Source organism: Callorhinchus milii, unplaced genomic scaffold (assembly GCF_018977255.1).
Source record: "Callorhinchus milii isolate IMCB2004 unplaced genomic scaffold, IMCB_Cmil_1.0 Scaffold2, whole genome shotgun sequence".
Taxonomy (NCBI): domain Eukaryota; kingdom Metazoa; phylum Chordata; class Chondrichthyes; order Chimaeriformes; family Callorhinchidae; genus Callorhinchus; species Callorhinchus milii.
Genome location: NW_024704743.1, coordinates 65035993 through 65055796, shown reverse-complemented (window position 1 = coordinate 65055796; position 19804 = coordinate 65035993). Strand labels below are relative to the sequence as shown.

Genomic DNA, 19804 nt, shown 5'->3' with positions numbered 1-19804 from the left:
GCACTCTCCAGGTTTGAGTCCTACTTGACACACCGAGATCATTTCATTTCCACAAATGTTTTTTCCTCCCACCCTTGAATGGTCACCAGTGGCATACTATTTTTGCCCACAAAGTAGAGTCAATTCTCTTTACAGTATATTCTGTGAAGGGCTTTGAGATGTCTCGAAGACATGATAAGGCGCTATATCAAATGCAAGGACTATTATTATTACTTCAATCTTGGCTCCCTTCTTTTCTCATTTACATGCTCCCTCTTGGTGACATTGTCGACAGATTTGAGATCAACTTTCACAAGTATGCGAATGATACACAAACCTACTTTTCCTCCTCTGACCCCAGGGCAACTGTCGGCATGCTTGTCAGAAATCAAGGCCTGGATGAGCACTAGAGTTCTGCAGCTAAAACTGAACAAGCAGAAGACATCTACCTTGGCTTCCATTAGAGTCTTCTCACCTGCCGCTCCAACCTCCTTAATCTCCCAGGCCTATTTTCAGTTTCACTGAACATCCGCACAACTTAGGTGTCAGGTTTCCCTAGTTGGCCTTCCTGCCCCATAACCAGTCCCTGTCCAGGACTGCTTTCCTCCACCTCCGGCACATCACCCACTTCTGACCATACCTCACACCCAATGCAGCTGAAAACCTTATCCATGCTTGTCCCACCTCAAGTGTCCCCAGCCTTAACACTGATAAAATCCAATTAATTCAAAATTCCACCCTCTGTATCCTCACCGTGCTATAAGCAAGAAGGGTCACTGACAGTGGTGATCTGACAATCTGGAAAGAGGCAGTTTTGTAGTGTGTAAAGCCAGCTAGTCAGAGCTGGAAGACAAATGTGTAACAATAACTTCAGGTGCACAGGAGACGTACATTAAAAGGAGACCCACAATCTGACGAGGCACATAGTAACAGGAATGCCCTGCATTTACTTCAGAGCTAAGATTGCTTGTTAAGAGCTAACAACAACAACAAGATTACATTTGTACAGCGCCTTTCACGTCAGGAGGACATCCCAAGGTGCTGGACAGAGTACAGCATTCCAGACCTGAGCTGGGGTCGGTGGGGGGGAATGGAGGGGAGGGAAAGGTGGGTGGCCGATGGCATGGTCGAAGAGGAGGGTCGTGAGGCGGGACTTGAAGGAGGCTAAGGAGGGGGTGGTGGAGTGACTGGGGGATGGAATTCCAGAGGTTGGGGTAAGAGTGGCTGAAGGCTCTCCCGCCAGTGGTGGGGCGGGTGGGTCGGGGGATGTGGAGCAAGCCAAAGCCGGCTGAGCGGAGGGAACGGGCGGGTTGGCAGGGGCTTAGGAGGTCACAGAGGTGGGGTGGGGCAAGACCATGGAGGGCTTTGTAGGTGAGGACCAGGATCTTGAACTGGATCCTCTGAAGGACAGGGAGCCAATGGAGTCGGGCGAGAGTGGGGGAGATGGGGTCATGGAGTTTGGTGCGGGAGAGGACACGGGCTGCAGAGTTCTGGATTATCTGCAGCCTGTGGATGGAGGAGTTGGGAAGGCCGACAAGCAGGGCGTTTGCATAGTCGAGCCTGGAGGTGATGAAGGCATGAACAAGATTGCTTGTTAAGAGCTAAGTGAAGCTCATGTACAATTCTGCTTCTCCATGTGGTACAGCAGAGATGTTTTTGGGGGCTCACAAAGTAGATTGTTTTACTTCAATGTGCTTGTGCTCTATATGTGCAGATATATCATTACCAATAAAAACGATTAATCTCTGTTTTTAGTGACGAGTGAAATTTCCCCTCTAGCATGAGGCAGGAGCTTTAGATTTCAGCTAACTTTCAATTGTCTTGACGGAACTTAGAGCTGTAGGTTTTCCTAGAGGTGAAATTTCATCAGTTTCAACTTGGTCATCTGAGAAAGGCTGGGCAAACAATATGCAGTGGATCCTGACGGCACCTTGCAGGTCAGCCAAACAGTAGCATTGTTCGTGGGTTGGGACACTCTGTCTCTACAAAAGCAAAAGGGCAGTGTGGGTGAGGAGAAAGTAATTGAGGAAACAAAATGGTTAGAAGTCTAAGAACAAAATGCTCTCAGTCAACCAGTGGTGCTTGTTGGGAAAGAACAGAACGTAATCAAATAGGGGATCGAATACAAAATAAAATAGTTTTGATGGCTCTGGATTCCTGGCATTCTGGGGATAGTTTGTTAATTTATTTTGAATTTGATAGCTATGCAAACCCAATATTTTAGAGAGATAAAATATCAGTTTAATTTGCTCATATTTTGTTGGGGGTAAAGTGCATTTGCACAGGAGCATGCAAACCAGCCTTTTTATCTACTCTCTTTACCTCAACCTGCCCACTACTTGTTTGTGACCAGAGAACGAAATAAAGATCACATTTTGTTCCTGAAATGAGGGGAGACAAGGGGACCATTCACAAGCACTGGCACAAATAGCATCAGAGTTGATGTGGCTAAGAGAAAATTTGGCCCATTTTTAAAATAAAATCAATATTCCAACAATTTAGCAGTCATGTTCAGGTCGGCATTATCAATTTAAAATTAAGAAATTATCAGTGATATCAAATGATAAGTACAGTAAAAAAAAGTCACTATAATAAGGTTGTTTACTATCATAAGTTGTGTAACATGACATGTACTTGAAAAGGTTAATTGCAGAGATTCACGGGGGAATGTTATCCCTTTCGCAGATTTCAATTTAGATTTGGGAGGCATCATGCCACTTTATCATGCACTTTACCAGTCTTTATTGTTCTATTTTATCAAATCCGACATTAAGTGATGGGCCCTAACAGTAGGTCTTGCTTTGCAAGTCAAAAATGTAAGACAGCACTGACGGTCACCTCTGCCTGGCTTGGCATCAGGCTGTCAAGCAATCCGAGCAGCTACCCTGCATGAAGGGTGCTAATTAATTGCATGTTGTTGTTGGTTGGTAAACTAACCCAACCCAATTCATATTCCTTGTTGGAGTTGTTGCAATCTATCACACTGCTGTGTTTTAAGGCTTTAACGGACAATCTTCAGATTAATAATGTAATAAACCCTGCGATTGATATAGCTCTTTAAAATTTGATCCAGATCCTCATGTGAAAGGCTTTAGCAAATCAAAGTGCCTAGCGACTCTGCCTCCAGGGTAGACCGGAGCCCTCCCTACCTGTAGCCGCTTCTCTTGTTTATCACAAATCCACCTCACTGCTTGATCCTGGACTTCACAAATGAATCAGAGGAAACCTCTCTGTTGCATTCCCAGGAGCTCAGAACTATATAGGAGAACTGTTTGGACACTGATTTCATATGCTACAATCTTAACCTGCATTGGGTTCTTAATGTCTTTGAAGAGACATGAAAACAACCCGAGTGCCTTTTGCCTCTTCACAGTGTGGTACCTCAGGACAGTATCCAAGCAAAAGTTCACAGCCCTCAAATCAACAATTGGGACTGTTGCCTATCATATCTTCTAATCAATTCCCCCAAGGTCCCTTCCTGAGCCGTGGAGAACCATGATTCTGCATTTTGGGGCATCCACCATTGTGTCCCACTGGGTAATAATAATAATAATCCTTGCATTTGATATAGCGCTTTTCACGTCGGGAGGACGTCCCAAAGCGCTTCACAGAATATACTGTAAAGTGAGTTGACTGTATATTTGTGGGCGAACGCGGCAGCCAATTGCGCACAGCAATGTCCCACAAACAGTCGTAGATTGAAAATGACCAATTTAATTATTGTTTTTTTTGTTTGTTTTTTTTGTTTTTTGGAGGGATTATTATTAGGCGTGTGGAGTAAGGAAACTTGCCCAAGGTTTCGCCCTGCCTGGAATTGAACTCAGGTCTCTCGCTTGCAAAGCGAGTGCTCTAACCACTGAGCTACAGGACTCCACAGGGTAGCCCAGAGTTCGAGATGGTGAGTGCAGTGCACAAAATCCCCAGGTGAACAACAATTGGACATGCAAGAGCTCTTCATTCTAGAAAGATGTCTCAGTGGGGACCTTGTAGAGGTATATAAGATATTAAATGAGATTGAGAAAATAAACCCAGAACAATACTTTCAGATGCACCAAGACAGTAAGTAGAACAATAGGCCACAGCTTTGGGGTTGCAAAGGGCAATTTCAGAATAGGCACCTAAAGGTATTTAATGACTGGAACAGATTATCAGGAAATATGGTTGAGGCCAGGATGCCAAACTCATCAAAACGATTTGATGTATGATGGGAAGACAGTAAACTAGGTGCATTTCCTGGAAGTGTGATATCAAATGAACAGAAGGGACCATCTTCATCCTAACCTCTTTTTATGTTATGTAAAGCACTTTGAGATGGTCTCCCAATGTGAAAGCATGGTATAGGTGCAAATTGTTGTTGTTGACATGGCTGTTATCAATTTCTTGAATGATGGTAGGGAAGCCCACATTTAGTTTTAAACTCCTTTATTTTTGATTTGTTATGGACAAGATTCCCAGTTTTTCTAAAATCTTACCTAACATTGGCAAATTAATGTGAATAAAATTACTTTAAATATGGGGCTCTAACTATTTTTGCTGCTAGTCGCACTGCTAGCATTAAAGGAAAGCAGTGTGTATGTTAGAAAGAAAAAAACGTTGAGCTTTGAAAACGTTACTGAGTGTCATTTGTGTAGTGTGATATATGTAGGTTGAGCCAAAAAAAGAAATAGTTGGTTTCAAAACACATCCTCCTCTCCTCCACACCAGAAGGAATTGAAAGAATCTTGAGCTCTGAAGAAATACAGATCATGTTTCCAAGCACAAATCACTGCCAAAACTTTGATCAACTGTGGCAGAGTAATGACAGGGAGTAGGAACAGATGTGCAAACAGTAGAATCAGCAAAACTGGAATAAGTTTTTTATAGGATAAAGTATTACACCTTTTCAAAATGTAAGTTTCTATCTGTTTATGAAATCAAATTCTACCACATTACTATCAAATATAGTTAGCACATTTAATTATGATTTGTTAATCAGTTAAAAAGTAATAAATATTTAATTGGTAATTGACCACCAAAGGCTTTTCTTACATTTCTGAAGATAGATATCACTCAAGCTGTCCAGCCTTGCACCTGCGTAATGTTTGCAGAAGAATAAGATTGCTTCTGCAATGCAGTTCTCTTTGAAATCCTATTCAATATGTTGTTCAAATATTAAGTGGATTATAATGATCAAGAAATCTTAAGTGAAGTAAAAACCTTTTCAGAAATTAAAATAAGTATCTAAATAGGATTACTGCAAGGAGGCCCAATAAATAAATGAGAAAAGGAGAGTAGAAGAAACATTATACAAGGTATAAAGGGATTGAATGGTTAAGTCAAATGTCAGGGATGTTTACAAGCAAGCGTATGTATTCATGGGCTATTTATAAGGTCAGGCTGTATATACCAAGGGTAGGAGGTTGCAAAAGTTTAGATGTGTTGGCACACTAAATTCAAACTAGTTTGAAATAACTGGGATTCTTGAACCTAGAACAAACTGATATAATCCAGACTCAAACAGAGGTGATTTTCTGAAGGCTGGTAAATGTATGGAAGTTGGTAGGTGTGAACTTGTTACTCTCTGCATGCTGATCTCTCCTGTCTACAAACTAAAGGGGCTTGATGGTGTGAATTTAAAAGGTGATTTTGCCAGGATAAACTCATACTGCTATGGTCCAAATGTGTTTGTGTTTTTTAATTGAATGTCAGTAGACAGATCATGATACCATGCATGATATCATTCACAGTAAATGCATTACTGGGTGTTTTCATTTCTGGCCCCGATTTGAAGTAATTTATTTTCCTTATCTAGCAGAACTCAAAATGTCGAAGAACTTAGCAATGGTGCAAGTTTAGCTATTCATAGGCTATTTATAAGGTCAGACCATTTATACCTAGGGTAGAAGGTTGTAACCATTAGTAACTTATGTTAACACATAAACAAAATTGTATATTATAGAAAACAGTTATAAGTGCAGGCAAATAATAATGTTTTTTATGCACCATGTGCTACTTGAATGATCACTCATCCTTCTATAAATTTGCTTTTTGTGTCTTTTAAACCTGTATGTAACCTTTGCATTTAATTGCAAATTAACTTGTGAATAACCTTTCACATTGGGAGGAGGTCTCAAACATCTACAAGAACAGGCAGATGGGACCTCGAGGAGTGCAGCTCATCTCCATACTGGAGCATCAGCCAACCTTTGTGGTCGGCCAACAAATTACATTTTGAAACACCAACTACAAAGTAATATATTTATCGTTCAGATTTTCCTTCTGTGCATTTCCAGGTTCATTACAGAATTCTAGCACTAGTGTTTCTTATACTTGGAAAAATTATATTAAGAATTGTAAGTGTCAGTTACTAAAAAAACTAAGCTGATTGCCATGGGTCAGCGTTATAATAATAGCTATAAGTAGGCCAGCTGATAATAGGTATTGGCCTCTGAGTCACCAAATTTTGTCCTCATTTCTCTTGAAGACATTTGACTCCTTTGTTGTTCTATTGGAATATGGGACACCAGACACTGATCAACACATACTTTAGTACCCATTATTGTATGTGAGACTTGTCAAGGAGTGTTGACAGGCTGTTTGGCTGGATGTGGTGGAGGGGATTAGCTGGGTTCATTTTTTTTCCACACATGCCCTGACTGATTTAACTGTCCTTGGGATACCACTCTTGTATCCTGGTTGAGATCCATTGATTCAGCACAGCCCAGGAAAATCTTCAGACATTTTCTGTCTTTATAGCTCATCTATTCATTTATCAACTCTCAAGGGACACTAGCCTTTTTTCGACCAGAAACTGGGCAATCTTTCTGTTCTTAGTGTACTTTTCTTAGTTTTCCTGGTATTTCCTGCTATGTATGTAAAATACGATTCAAGATAAGGTAATAAAAGATGGAGATTCTGACAGAAAAACGTAAAAGGGCACAAAATACAGGGAAAATTAGCTAAGCTTAACGCAAAATTTCCAGAAAGAAAACGTATTATGAGCCTGAGTTCAATGCTAAAAAATAGAGACGGTGTCTTTTACCTCCATGCTTCTCTGGCCACAGCACCGATACAGCGCCATACTCTTTGGCTTCCATCAACGTGGTGTCCTGTAGGCTCAGTGGTTAGAGCACTTACCTCGCAAGCGAGAGACCGATCATTTCATCTCCACAAATGTTTTTTCCTCCCACCCTTGCACGGTCACCTGTCGCATACTTTTTTTCGACGCAAAAATATAGTCAATTCACTTTACAGTATATTCTGTGACGTGCTTGAGACGTCTCGAAGACGTGATAAAGAGCTATATCAAATGCAAGGATTATTATTATTCTCCACTATTCCCATATTTCTTAGTAGAATTTGTCGTGTTTGAGCCTCAATCTTTGTTTCTTTTTATTTGGTCAGCCAGTTGACTGACACATGCGGAAACCCATCACCATAATTAAGAGTATCCAAACCAGAGTTCCATGCACCCCATCTACACATGGATATTCCAAAGATGTACACTGGCCGATGACAGGTCAGTGTTGGCCAGAGCTCTCCCTCTCTGCAGCCACTTCCTGCGTTTGCCACAAATCCACCTTGCTGCTTGATCCTGGATTTTGCAAGTGGGCCAGAAGAAACCCCTCCAATTCATCCCCAGTAGCTCAGATCCATAAAGGAGAGCTGTTTGTACGTAGGTCTTGATGCCACATACTTGACATTGGGACATTGACCTGCATTGGGACCTTACTGTCCTTGAAGAGAGGCGAGTATGACAAGAGTGCCCTTCGCCCCTTTGCGTGGTCCTTCAGGGCAGTGTACATGCCGAAGCTGATGTCCACCAAAAACTCCAGGTATCAATTAGAATTAAACAATTTGAACTGATGCTCCTTTATCTTCCAATCAATACTGTTGATGTTTTCCCTTGAGGCATGCAGAACCATGATTCTGCACTTGGAGGCACCCACTATCATGGCCCAGTGTTCAAGATGGTGGGTGCAATGCAAAAGGTCCCCAGGTGAGTCCTCCACCAGCACAATATCATCTGCAAACGGAAGCGCTGCAATCCTGTCATAGAGGATTGGAACAGATACACCAAGTTCCCACCCCTCCCCCCTTCAATGCTATCCAACAAATCATTGATGAATACATCAAATAGGGTGGGTGACAATGAGCAGCCTCGCTTTACCCTCCTTTCAAGACGCAATCGACTCTTACACAGATCTTGGAGCTGGAATAGAATACACATTCTGGATAAAATCTAAGATTTGGCCATGTAGGCCTAAGGCTTCCAGTCTCATGATGAGGGCTTTGTGAGGCACTAGGTCCAAAGTGATGAACAGGTCCAAAGTGATGAACACAAAGAAATGGGTTTCCCCTTAATCTTACGACATTCTGAGATATTATACAAAGTCACAACCTGTCCCACATATTCCTCATGAGAATGGAAGCCAGCCTGTTCCTTCCTAATATTGATTTCTCATCTCAAAACTATTGAAAAAAAATTACGCAATGCTTAAATAACTTTGTGGATAGCTTGAGACTGACTAAAGTCTTTTCTAAATTGCTAGCGGATAATAGGTGGTGAATTTGTTGATTATTTATGCTCAAATGCAGTCTTGAGAATATGTGCCAGATCATCACACCAGGGTGTGAGGCTGTGCTACACAACATTATGTTTTATTGCTGGATTACAGTTCACATTGTAATCAGATAAATGCTGAACTCAGTGTGCCGACTGTAGCTTGGGGGGGGGGGCTTATTGTTAGAGCAAGGGTGTTAAAGGCTGAACTAAGCAAGCAGCATTTGAAGTAAGCTTGAGTGTCACACACCTTTCATAATTCTTGTGAAACGTTTCTCCATTAGATAGGAATATCATTTGTATTATTCTTGCTAGTTTATAACTATTTCTTGTAAATTTTGGCTAAAATATTATATATTCACTCTTGTTTCATCACATATTATTTGGTGCTCATGCCTCCTGCACCTCCCCTATACTTTATGACTCTTGAGCCTAGTAAATGTCTCCAACATTGGTTGGCAAAATGCCATTCTTTACAACCTGCAATAAACCACAAAGGTTTCATTTTATTTATCAAACCTCACGACTTCCTAGTTTCTTGCAACTCAATATGGATAATACGGATACCATCCTCCTTGGTTCCTGCCAACATCTTCTCATTTCTGGCTCTGACCTCCTCAACCTCGACGACTTCTTTCTCAAACTCACTAAACCAGTCCAGTTCAATCCTCTGCTCGCCTCTCTCTCTCACATCTGGTCCTTGACAAAGGCTGCTTTTCTTCACCTGTATCACAAAACCCTTATTCATGCCTTTGGTACCTCCCACTGAGACTTCTCGCTGGTCTCACTAGCTCCACCATTCCTAAGCTCCAACTTAACTAAAGCTCTACTACCTGCATCCTCACCTGCACAAAACTCCACACACATATCATTTATTCCTCACCAGTGCCTATCGGCTCCTTGTCTCCTAGCAGATCAATTTCAAAGTTATTATCCTCTCCTATGGAGGCTGTTATGCCCTAGTGTCTCCTCTCTCTCTGATCTTCTCTTAAATCAGGCCTGATGCATGTCCCCCACCCCCTTCTGCACCACTATCATTGGCCAAGTCTTCAAATTCTATGCCCCTAATCTCTGGAGCTCCCTCCAACGCTTCCTCTTACCCTTATCTTTATCTGTGTCAACCTGTCTCAGTTTGCAGTTCTTTCGCCTATAAGTCAAAAGGTTGTGGGTTCAAATCCCACATTGAGTCTCACATTATCTAGACTGACGTTCCAATGCAGTGCCGGGGTTATGTTGCAATGCTGGTTGTACCACCCTTCGGTTGAGACATTAAACCAAGGCCCCATCTGCCTCAACAGGTGGATAATAAAGATCCCATGGAACTATATGAAAAGAGAAGGGACTTTCCTCTGGTACCCTGATAATAATCCCCCAGATAAAATTAGTCATTCACGTCACGGCTGTTCGTGGGACATTGCTGGCGTAAGTTAGCTGCTGAAAAATTGTTTCAATGAAATGTTAAAAAATCTATTTGTTTTCATGCATCTTGGATAGAGACAATGGCCAAATGTTTTTTGTTATTAGCACATCAGAAACTGACTTTCCATTTAATCTTTGTTAAACTTTGTAAAGTGCCTTGAGACATTAATAATAAAATTCTTGTATTTCCATTTTCATTTATTAGAACATAAGAACATAAGAATTAGGAGCAGGAGTAGGCCATTCGGCCCCTCGAGCCTGCCCCGCCATTCGATAAGATCATGGCTGATCTTCAGACCTAACTCTAATTACCTGCCCTATCCCAATATCCCCTAATCCTTCTATTTTTTAAAAATCTATCAGTCTCAGCCTTGAAGATGTTCAAGGACTGAGCATCTACAGCCTTCTGGGGTAGTGAATTCCATAAATTCACTACCCTCTGAGTGAAGAAATGTTTCCTCAACTCTGTTCTAAAAGGCTGACCCTTAATTTTAAGACTGTGACCCCTGGTTATAGATTCTCCTACCAGGGGAAACAGACCCTCAGTGTCTACTTTATCCAGCCCTTTAGGAAGCTTATATGTTTCAATAAGATCTCCCCTAATTCTTCTGTACTCCAGAGAATAACATGCCGTTCGCCTTCTTAGTTGCTTGCTGCACCTGCAAACTAACTTTTTGAGACTGGTGTACAGGGACACCCAAATCCCTCTGAACACTAACACCATCTAATCTCTCCCCCTCTAGAAAATAATCTGTTTTTCTATTTTTTCTACCAAGGTGAATAACTTCACACTTCCCCACATTAAATTCCATCTACCACCTACTCGCCCACTCCCCAGGCCTATCTATATCCCGTTGCAATCTTTTTGCATCATCCTCAGAGCTTACTTTCCCACCTAGTTTAGTGTCATCCGCGAATTTAGATACGTTACACTCAATGTCCTCGTCTAGATCATTGATGTAAATAGCTGAGGCCCAAGCACTGATCCTTGTGGCACTCCACTAGTCACATCCTACCAATTCGAGAATGACCCGTTTATCCCTACTCTCTGTTTTCTACCCGTTAGCCACTCTTCAATCCATGCTAATATGTTCCCATTAATCCCGTGGGCCTTAACCTTGTCCAATAGCCTTTTGTGTGGCACTTTGTCAAATGCCTTTTTAAAATCTAAATATACTACATCTCCAGGTTCCCCCCTATCTAACCTGCTAGATACATCTTCAAAAAACTCTAAAAGATTAGTTAAGCATGACTTCCCTTTTGTAAAGCCATGTTGACTCTGCCTAATCTTGTTATGGTCTTCCAGGAATCTCATAACGACATCTTTAATTAAGGACTCAAGAATTTTCCCTTCCACTGATGTCAGACTAACTGGTCTATAGTTCCCCATCTTTTCTCTCCCACCCTTCTTAAATAGTGGTGTCACGTTTGCAATCTTCCAATCAATGGGAACCGTTCCGGAATCCAGAGAATTTTGGAAGATCAAAGACAAGCCATCCACTATCTCAGTAGCCACCTCTTTTAAAACCCGAGGATGTAGGCCATCAGGTCCAGGAGATTTATCAGTTTTAAGACCTGATAATTTACCTAAAACCATTTCTTTACTAATATTAATTCCTCCAAGTTGCTCACTAACATTTTCTTCTTGGTTCCCCTCTATTCTTGGTAGGTTTTCAGTGTCTTCTAAGGTGAAGACAGCAGCAAAGTACTTGTTTGATGACTCTGCCATGTCTTTGTCCTCTATTATAATTCCCCCCGTCGCTGCCTGTAGCGAACCCACATTTACCTTTGACAGCCTCTTCTTTTTTTTATATTTATAAAAACTCTTGCAGTCTGTCTTTATGTTCTTCGCTAGTTTGCCCTCATATTCCATTTTTTCCCTCTTAATCACTTTTTGGGTTCTCCTTTGTTGATCCCAATCCTCGGGTTTACTACTCATCCTAGCTGTTTTATAGACTTCTTCCTTTAATTTTATACTTTCCCTAACTGCTCCTTTAGCCACGGTTGGGCCACCTTTCCCGTGGCATTCTTATTCCTCAAAGGAATACGTGCTTTTGCACTATCTCCTTAAACGTCTGCCATTGCTGGTCTACCGTCAAATCCTTAAGTCTAATTTCCCAGTTTATTTTGGCTATTATAGGTCCTGCATCAATTGCAAGTTATATTACTATTAAATAACCAAACTTTCATCTTCTATGGAGTACAAGGTATTTTGAAAGACTCAATAGATTCACTGTTGTGCCTGGTATTCTGACTGAAAACCTTCCTGTTCCACCATGTCTTCTCTCTCTGGCTGGCATGGTTAAACGTTCCAAGATGACACCCCACGTGAAGGATGCTATATAAATGTAAGTTGTTATTGATTTGAAGATAATTGGGCTGATGCAAGTTATTAACATGAGAATTACAAATTATCATTGACAGACGTCTGGTGTAACATCCGAAGAGCTGGTCAAGACAAGAGCTGCAGAGTCTTCAACGCTGCCCAGAGAGTTTTCTGAGACTCACAAACCAGAAAACTCGCCTTCAACTCTTCTACCACCACCACCACCTCCTCCTCAGGCGATTCCAAAAACTCAAAAGGTTACTACAAAACCTAATGCCAATCCAGAGCAGGCGAGATCTGCCTTACTGGATGCTATTCGTTCGGGCACTGGTGCAGCACGCTTAAGAAAGGTATGTATTGTATAAGAACTGAATCTTAGCTTTTTGTTAAAAGTTTTTTAAAAATGTAAAAATACAGAATTAACAAGTAAAGTAGGTCAACATAAACAATACAATGATTTACATAACATCATCATAGCAACAAACGGTTGGACTGCAGCAGGGAGAGAGGGGTTCTGATGATTATGCATCAGTTATTTGTAATTGGAAGTTCAAGAGGATGGGGGTAATGTTGTTGTTCTTGTTACAACTCATCGTCATGTTTGCCTACAATTTACACAGTCATGACACATTACAGTTATCCCGCAAAGCGCTTAGAGACGTCCTGATGTGAAAGGCGCTGTATGAAATGCATGGATTATTTAATTAGAAGCCATTTGATTTGCAAGTTCTGCCAGTTGGCTAATTGTAAATCCTGAAAATTGGCAAAGTCTGAAAAACTACCATCAAACAAACCATGCCAGGTGTCATGCTAACAGTGGGTAGAATTCATCATTCTAAGTCAGAGAAAAAAAGCAGCTGAAGGTTTAGTGTTTTCTACGCATTGCACAGCATTGCACTGGAGAAACGACGCAAATAACCACATATTTTAATGCAACGAGCTTCCTTGACTAATTGGCCTTTTCTCCTTACTCCACATGTCTCTGTTTACCTGGCAGCAAGTAGGAACCTGGTTGTTCGTCAATTGTCACTTCACTTTTCCGGGAGTAATAATCCCTTCAAGAAATAAAAAAAATAGTAATTTGGTCACTCAATCCATGACGGTTTGTGGAATATTGGTGTGTGCAATTGGCTGTTGTGATTCACCCACAAAAATACAGTCAATTCACTTCACAGTATATTCTGTGACATGCTTTGAGACGTCTCGAAGATGTAATAAGGTGCTGTATCAAATGCAAGTATTATTATTTGGTCAGTCGGGTGTTGACACATGCCAAAACTCATCATCGTGCTTAAGAGTATCTAAACCAGACTGAGAGTTCCACATATGTATGCCACCAATGCAAGAAAATTACTGTGATTGGAATGGAGTGTGCACTCTCCCTGGAGGTTCACACCCTGCTTACCTAATTATTTTGCGTATGTTGGCAAGAGCCAAGGTTTGGGGACCCCAGAATGTGTATTGGAGTAATGCTGGAGTTCAACCAGCTGAAAGAACATAGCTTTGCATTGAGAGCAGTTTCTGGCAAGCTTCCCACTATTCATCTAGCATACCTGTTGGAGGTGTGGCTTGCAGGATTAACAGGAGCTGAGTGAGATGCTACTCCCTCCCCATCTCCCCCTCACACTCTGGCCCTACCCATCCCTTCCTCCACACCTTCGAACTTGCCCCCCCGTCCTCTCTCACCACCATTATGACCCAACTGCTCAATCTCAACCCATCCCTATCCCTCTCCTTACCTCCCAACTCCACCTCCTTGCCCCTCTATTCATAGACATCATCAGCCTCTCCTTGTCCACCAAAACCATTCCAACCTCCTTAAAAGCTGCCTTCATCACCTCAATCCTCAAAAAGCCTTCCCAGGACCCATCCCTGCTCTCCAATTAGCACCCCATCTCCAAACTCCCTTTCCATGTTCCTGGAATGAGTCGTTGCTTCCCAGCTTTTCTCCTTCCCCTCCCACTACTCCCTCTACGAACCCCACCAATCGGGTTTCCGCGCTGCCCACAGTATAGAAACAGCCTTGCTGACAAACAACATTTTGTCCATCTGTGAAAAGGGCTCCCTTTGTCTCCTCGTCCTCCTTGACTTTCTGCTGCCTCTGACACTGTTGACAACTCTATCCTCCTCTACCTCCTCTCACCTTAATCTTCATGATTCTGTCCTTGACTGGTTCAGATACTACCTCTCACACAGTCTCCACAAACTGCTTTTCCTCTAGCCCCCACACTGTCTCGTGTGGAGTTCCTCAGGGCTCTGTCCTTGGTCCCCTCCTCTTCATAATATCCTCTTGGTGACATCATCCATAGACATGCGGTCAACTTCCACATGTACGCCGAAGAACACCCAACTGTCTGTATCTCTTTCCACCCTAGACTCCAGGATCACTGCTGTCCTGACAGATTGTCTGTTAGACATCAAGATGGATGAGAGCTAACTTTCTACGGTTGAACATCAAAAGGACCAAGGCCCTCTTGATTGGCTCCTGTCAGCACCTCCACAACTCAGGCATGGATGCACACTCCAACTCACTGAGCCAGTCCAGAACCATGGCATCTTGTTTGACCCTCAACTGTCCTTTGTACCCCACATCTGTGCTATGATCTGTTCTGCCTTTCCCCACCACCTTAACATCGCCCAGCTCCACCACTTGCCTCAGGACCCTGAAAATCTCATCCACGTATTCATCACATCTAGGCTCGACTACGCCAACTCCCTGCTTTGTCGGGCTCCCCAACTCTTCCCTCCACAAGCTGCAGATCATCCAGAACTCTCTTTCCTGTCCTCTCCTGCACCAGGCTCCATGACCCTATCACCCCCACCCTTGCCCAGCTCCACTGTCTCCCCACCCCCAGAGGATGGAGATCAAAATCCTGGTCCTCGCCTTCAAAGCCCTTCTTGGCCTTGCTCCTTCCTATATCTGTGACCTGCTAAACCCATATCAACCTGTCCAATCCCTCTGCTCAGCACGCTTGCAGGATTAATGTCCCTTACCTGCTCCATGTGCACCGACCAGCTTGCTCCAACATTGGCTACCAGGCCTTCAGCCTCTCTGCCTCCACCCTTTGGAACACCATCCAACAGTCCCTTTGTCTAGCTTTCAATTTGGTGACCCTCCCTGCCCTCCATCTATCCTGCCCCAACCCCCTGCTTGGGTCCAAATCCCTAACTGTCCAGCTCCTTGGGACGTCCTCCTGATGTGAAGGGCATTATACAAATGTAATTTGTTGTTGTTGAATCCCTGGTCCAGTGACTGGTCTGCCCACCAAGTGCTTCTAGTGAAGCAGGCTGGCTGGTTTGTCATTATCCATGCCTCATTATTCATGCTTTGGAGTGCCCAGAGACCTGCCTGGCTCAGGAACCGATGTTAGTCGATTGGCAGATTGCTTTTCCGGGGGTAATAATTCCTTCAAAATGTTTTTTAACTTCAATCACGACTATTTGTGGGACACCACTGTGTGTAATTAGCTGCTGCATTTTGCCCACAAAATATACAGTCAATTCACTTTACAGTATATTCTGTGAAGCGCTTTGAGACGTCTCGAAGACGTGATAAGGCGCTATATCAAATGCAAGGATTATTATGAACCAAAGCCAGGTCCTCGAGGCAACTGCTCTAACCACTAAGCGACAGAACTCTGATATAAAGGACCCTGGCAAGAGATATTGTGGTGTTAACTGACTCATTGTTTACCATGCCCAAAGCCAAAATTAAGAAGTACAAACAGGATTCAAGGTGAGCTGTTATGGTCTGAAAGGAACAGCTCACCATCCCCCTCCCCTTCTTCTGTGACTATTACCACATCATTTGGGTCTCAGACACACCTTTTCTCTCTCTCTGGTCTGCCTATTTTGTTGCAATCTTCCCTTTCCCTTTGTTTTACATTATTAACACCTCTATTCCCGTTTTGTTGCAATCCCCCTCTTTGTTTTGCATCATTAACACCTCTAACCCATCATGCCCTGTCCTCTACCCCATTTTCTCCTTTGTCTTCCTTGCCCTGCCTATCCTTTGTTAGCCCTTAAAAGCCTCTCCCTCCCAACATGCCCCAGTTCTGATGAAGGGTCGTGGACCCGAAACGTTGACTCACTTTCATTTCTCCATAGATTCTGCCTGACCTGCTGAGTGATAAGATAAACAAGGATTTTTCAACCTCGAAGAAAAACATCTCATAGGGATTCTTACAGATATATATGAACTACTGAATGCAATTTAATCGGTTGAGATTTGATGTCACAAATTCAGGGGTAAAAAGGGAAAGTTTGGGACAGACTTCAGGAAATATTTCTTTATCCAGAAGATAAAACAACTCAGGAAAGGTGGTTTAGCCTAGCCTCACAGTTTAGGCAAATAGGGAGAAGTTATTTTCACTAGTAGGGGAGACGGTGATTAGGGATCATAGATAGTCACAAGAAAAGTGAAAGGAGAGTTTAGCAAAATCTTTGCACTCAGAGTTTGTGGAATGTCTTGCCAAGTAAGGTAGTAGAGGCAGAGTTCATTATAGGTTTCAAGCGGGAAGTAGATAAGGATATGAAAGAATGTGGGGATAAAGTAGGGCAGTGGGGTTGAATGAACACCTTGCTCTGAGAGCAAGTGCAGACTCAAAGGGCTGAATGATCTTCTGTGCCATAAATGTCTATGATTCTGTGCGAGTTTAGTGCTGTACCAGGAAGGTGGAATCGTTTGTACACTGAGATGATAGTAAATGGGCCAACAAGCCTTCTGCATTGGACCTCGTTCTGACCTTGTGAAAGAGGCTGGAATTGTTTAACACAGGTGATTTTTTTCCCACCTGGAAGCTGATTGTTAACTAATTCATCAAGCATGAATACAGACGTATGACTTCAATCAATCAACCTTGGCCTTTTAGTGCTAAATAAATCTTGTTTTCACAAGATATGAAATCTCTTGTTCTATTTATTAGATCAATGTCATCTCTGTCCAACGGTTCACTTATTTTATTCAGTGAGTACCTAAACCATGCATAACAGAAAAGTTCAAGCTTTGATCCTTAGTGTATTTTGAGTTAGCTGATCTCATTCAGGACAGTACGATGTTAGGACAGAAAATCAGACAGACTTTCTACTCCTGATTGTTATCCATTAATACCTGCAGGAACTGCTCATGTGAAAACGCGTTTGGGTAGGATGTCCTCCTCAGTAAAATATACAGCATAGACTTTAGCTTTATATGAGTTCGCTTATTGCATTATACTACAGTCGACTCGCATTATAATTGAAGAGTTTTGAACCTGGCTTAAGGTGGTTAAAAAAAATGCCGTCTTTGGGGTTATCAACTCGCTGCTGACATAATTTCTTGTTCACAATGTGCAGTAAGTGTCGTTGATAGAATTTTTGGTGCGCTGTGCCTGTGTAACAAATACCAGTAACATTTTCTCTGCAAGCATGCTGTGTGCAGGAAGCATCACTTTCTTCAGCAGCACTTCTTGCAGATAGTGCAAAACGTGTGTAATGCACAGAAAGTGATAGCAGCAGTAACAACCTGATGGCATAGAAGTTGGCCTTTCTTTTGAATTTTGTTTCAATGCCAGGGTCTGAGATATTGGACGTAGATCATCATTTTATAACAGCTCTGTAACCTGCCAAGTCTCTGTTAAAGTTGAAATATGAATAAATATTGAATGATGTACGAGAGGGCAACTGATATTCATGGAAACATACTCCCAATAAACGAAAAGGGAAGCAAAGGGGAAAAGTATTGATGTTACTGTAAATTTGTTTAATTTTCTTGCATTTCAGGTGCCTGTGCCTTCAAAAACAGTGCAAGTCAATGGAAGTGTGGGCTCTATACAAGCATTATCCTGAACTGCAGGACCCTATGTTTCAATCAGAACATGATTAAAGGACCAAATGAAGAAATTATACATTCACCGTGAATAATATTTTTCAGTTATTGCACATTTCAGCATAAGAACTGTGCAGGCAATTCTAATTATTTGTCATAGACAGTGGTAGTTTCATTAATCAATAAAAATGTAAGTATCTGGGTTGCAAAGCAAATTTGCAGAATAGATTTTGATATTGTAACTCATTAGTAAGATTAAAATCATTTTCAATACCTTGTTAATAATTGCAACCTTTATTGACAAGTCCTTATAAATAGCAGGGACAGTTATATGACTCATACTTAATGTTCTGCGGTTGTTGTGCTTTCAACAGGTATCAAGTTTTTTTCTTAAATAATTTCAAAGCAAAAGCTCTTGAATTAATGTTAAATAGTACTTATGAACCATAGGTTCTGCCAATATCTGTTTTCTTTGTGGTTGAAAATATAGCCTTGCCATTGAATTGAAATAGTGTTTGGCATGTAAAATAGTTCATCATTTAAAAAGAAAGCCTTACATTGCCAGTATTTGCAAACTATTTCATGTAGACAATCTATACCATACATGGTAATTTATTATTTACATTTGGTGATGTGACACTATCTAATTATCTAGAATAGCCATAAAAGTTGTTCCTTTGATAAAATGAGGATGAAAACTGAGGTCATGTGAATTTTTATTGATGAATATTTTTCTATATATTATTTATGATTGTTAGATGATCATGATTATCTGGTTGTATCATTTGAGGAAATAGATGTGATTTAATAGTTTTTGAATAAGAGAGAAGTATTCCTAAATGTTGTACAATTGTTGTATAACTAAATGAATCTTGTGCCATAGGTTAAAAACTGACATGAAGTTTTACATACCTCACTCTTAAATCAAAAATGTGTTTTTTTGTTGCTTTTTCTACTAGTGTACGCTTTGTGAAAGAAACATACCAAGTGCAAGTTAAGTGCATACATCTTTATTACCTGGCTCAGCTGATCAATGCTCTAGATTCAAGCAACATTGGGGCTTTGAGCTCATAATGTAGGGTGACATCGCAGTGCTGAGGAAGCACTCTATTGTCTGCATTTCTTTCCTTCAGATGAGATCTTAAACTGATGTCCTTTCTGTTTGTTCAGATGGTTATTAAACAGCCCATTTACACTATTCAAAAAGAAAAGAGAATTTCTCCCAATATCCTGGCTAACAATCCTCCAGTTAAAATTGACCATTCATCTTCTGGTTGGTTATGGGACACTAATGTGTGCAAATTGGCTTACAAATACACAGTAACTACACTTAGTAAATTCTGTTACATGTTTTAATGTTAGCAATGCTTTTTCAAATCATAGAATCATACAACACAGAAAGAGGCCACTTGACCCATCGTGTCTGCGCCAGCTCTGAAAAGAGCAATCCAACTCAATACCACTGGCCCGCTTTCTCTCCATAGCCCTGCAATCGTGTCCTCCCCAAATACCCATATACTTCTCTCTTGAAAGTTATAGAAGTTTTAAGTAAAAGTTATAGTATATTCTGTGAAGCACTTTGAGACCTCTGAAAGACTTGATAAGGCGCTATATCAAATGTAAGGATTATTATTATTGTAAATCTAATCAAATATATTTCCACAGAGTATTGTAATGAGATTGGCCAAGATATGTAGGAAGAGAGAATATATGCCAAAGAAATCATGTGTAC

At 41.5% G+C, this 19804-nt stretch overlaps 1 protein-coding gene across 1 annotated transcript in view; it reads left to right on the top strand.

Moving 5' to 3' along the window:
- cobl (cordon-bleu WH2 repeat protein) overlaps positions 1–19003 on the top strand; it is a 156796-nt gene extending 137793 nt beyond the window's left edge. Inside the window, exons 14-15 of the mRNA XM_042332280.1 lie at positions 12365–12616; positions 18027–19003. Coding sequence (XP_042188214.1) covers positions 12365–12616; positions 18027–18092 — 318 coding nt within the window. The 3' untranslated portion in view covers positions 18093–19003. The remainder of the gene's footprint in view (positions 1–12364; positions 12617–18026) is intronic.
- Positions 19004–19804: the final 801 nt, after the last annotated feature.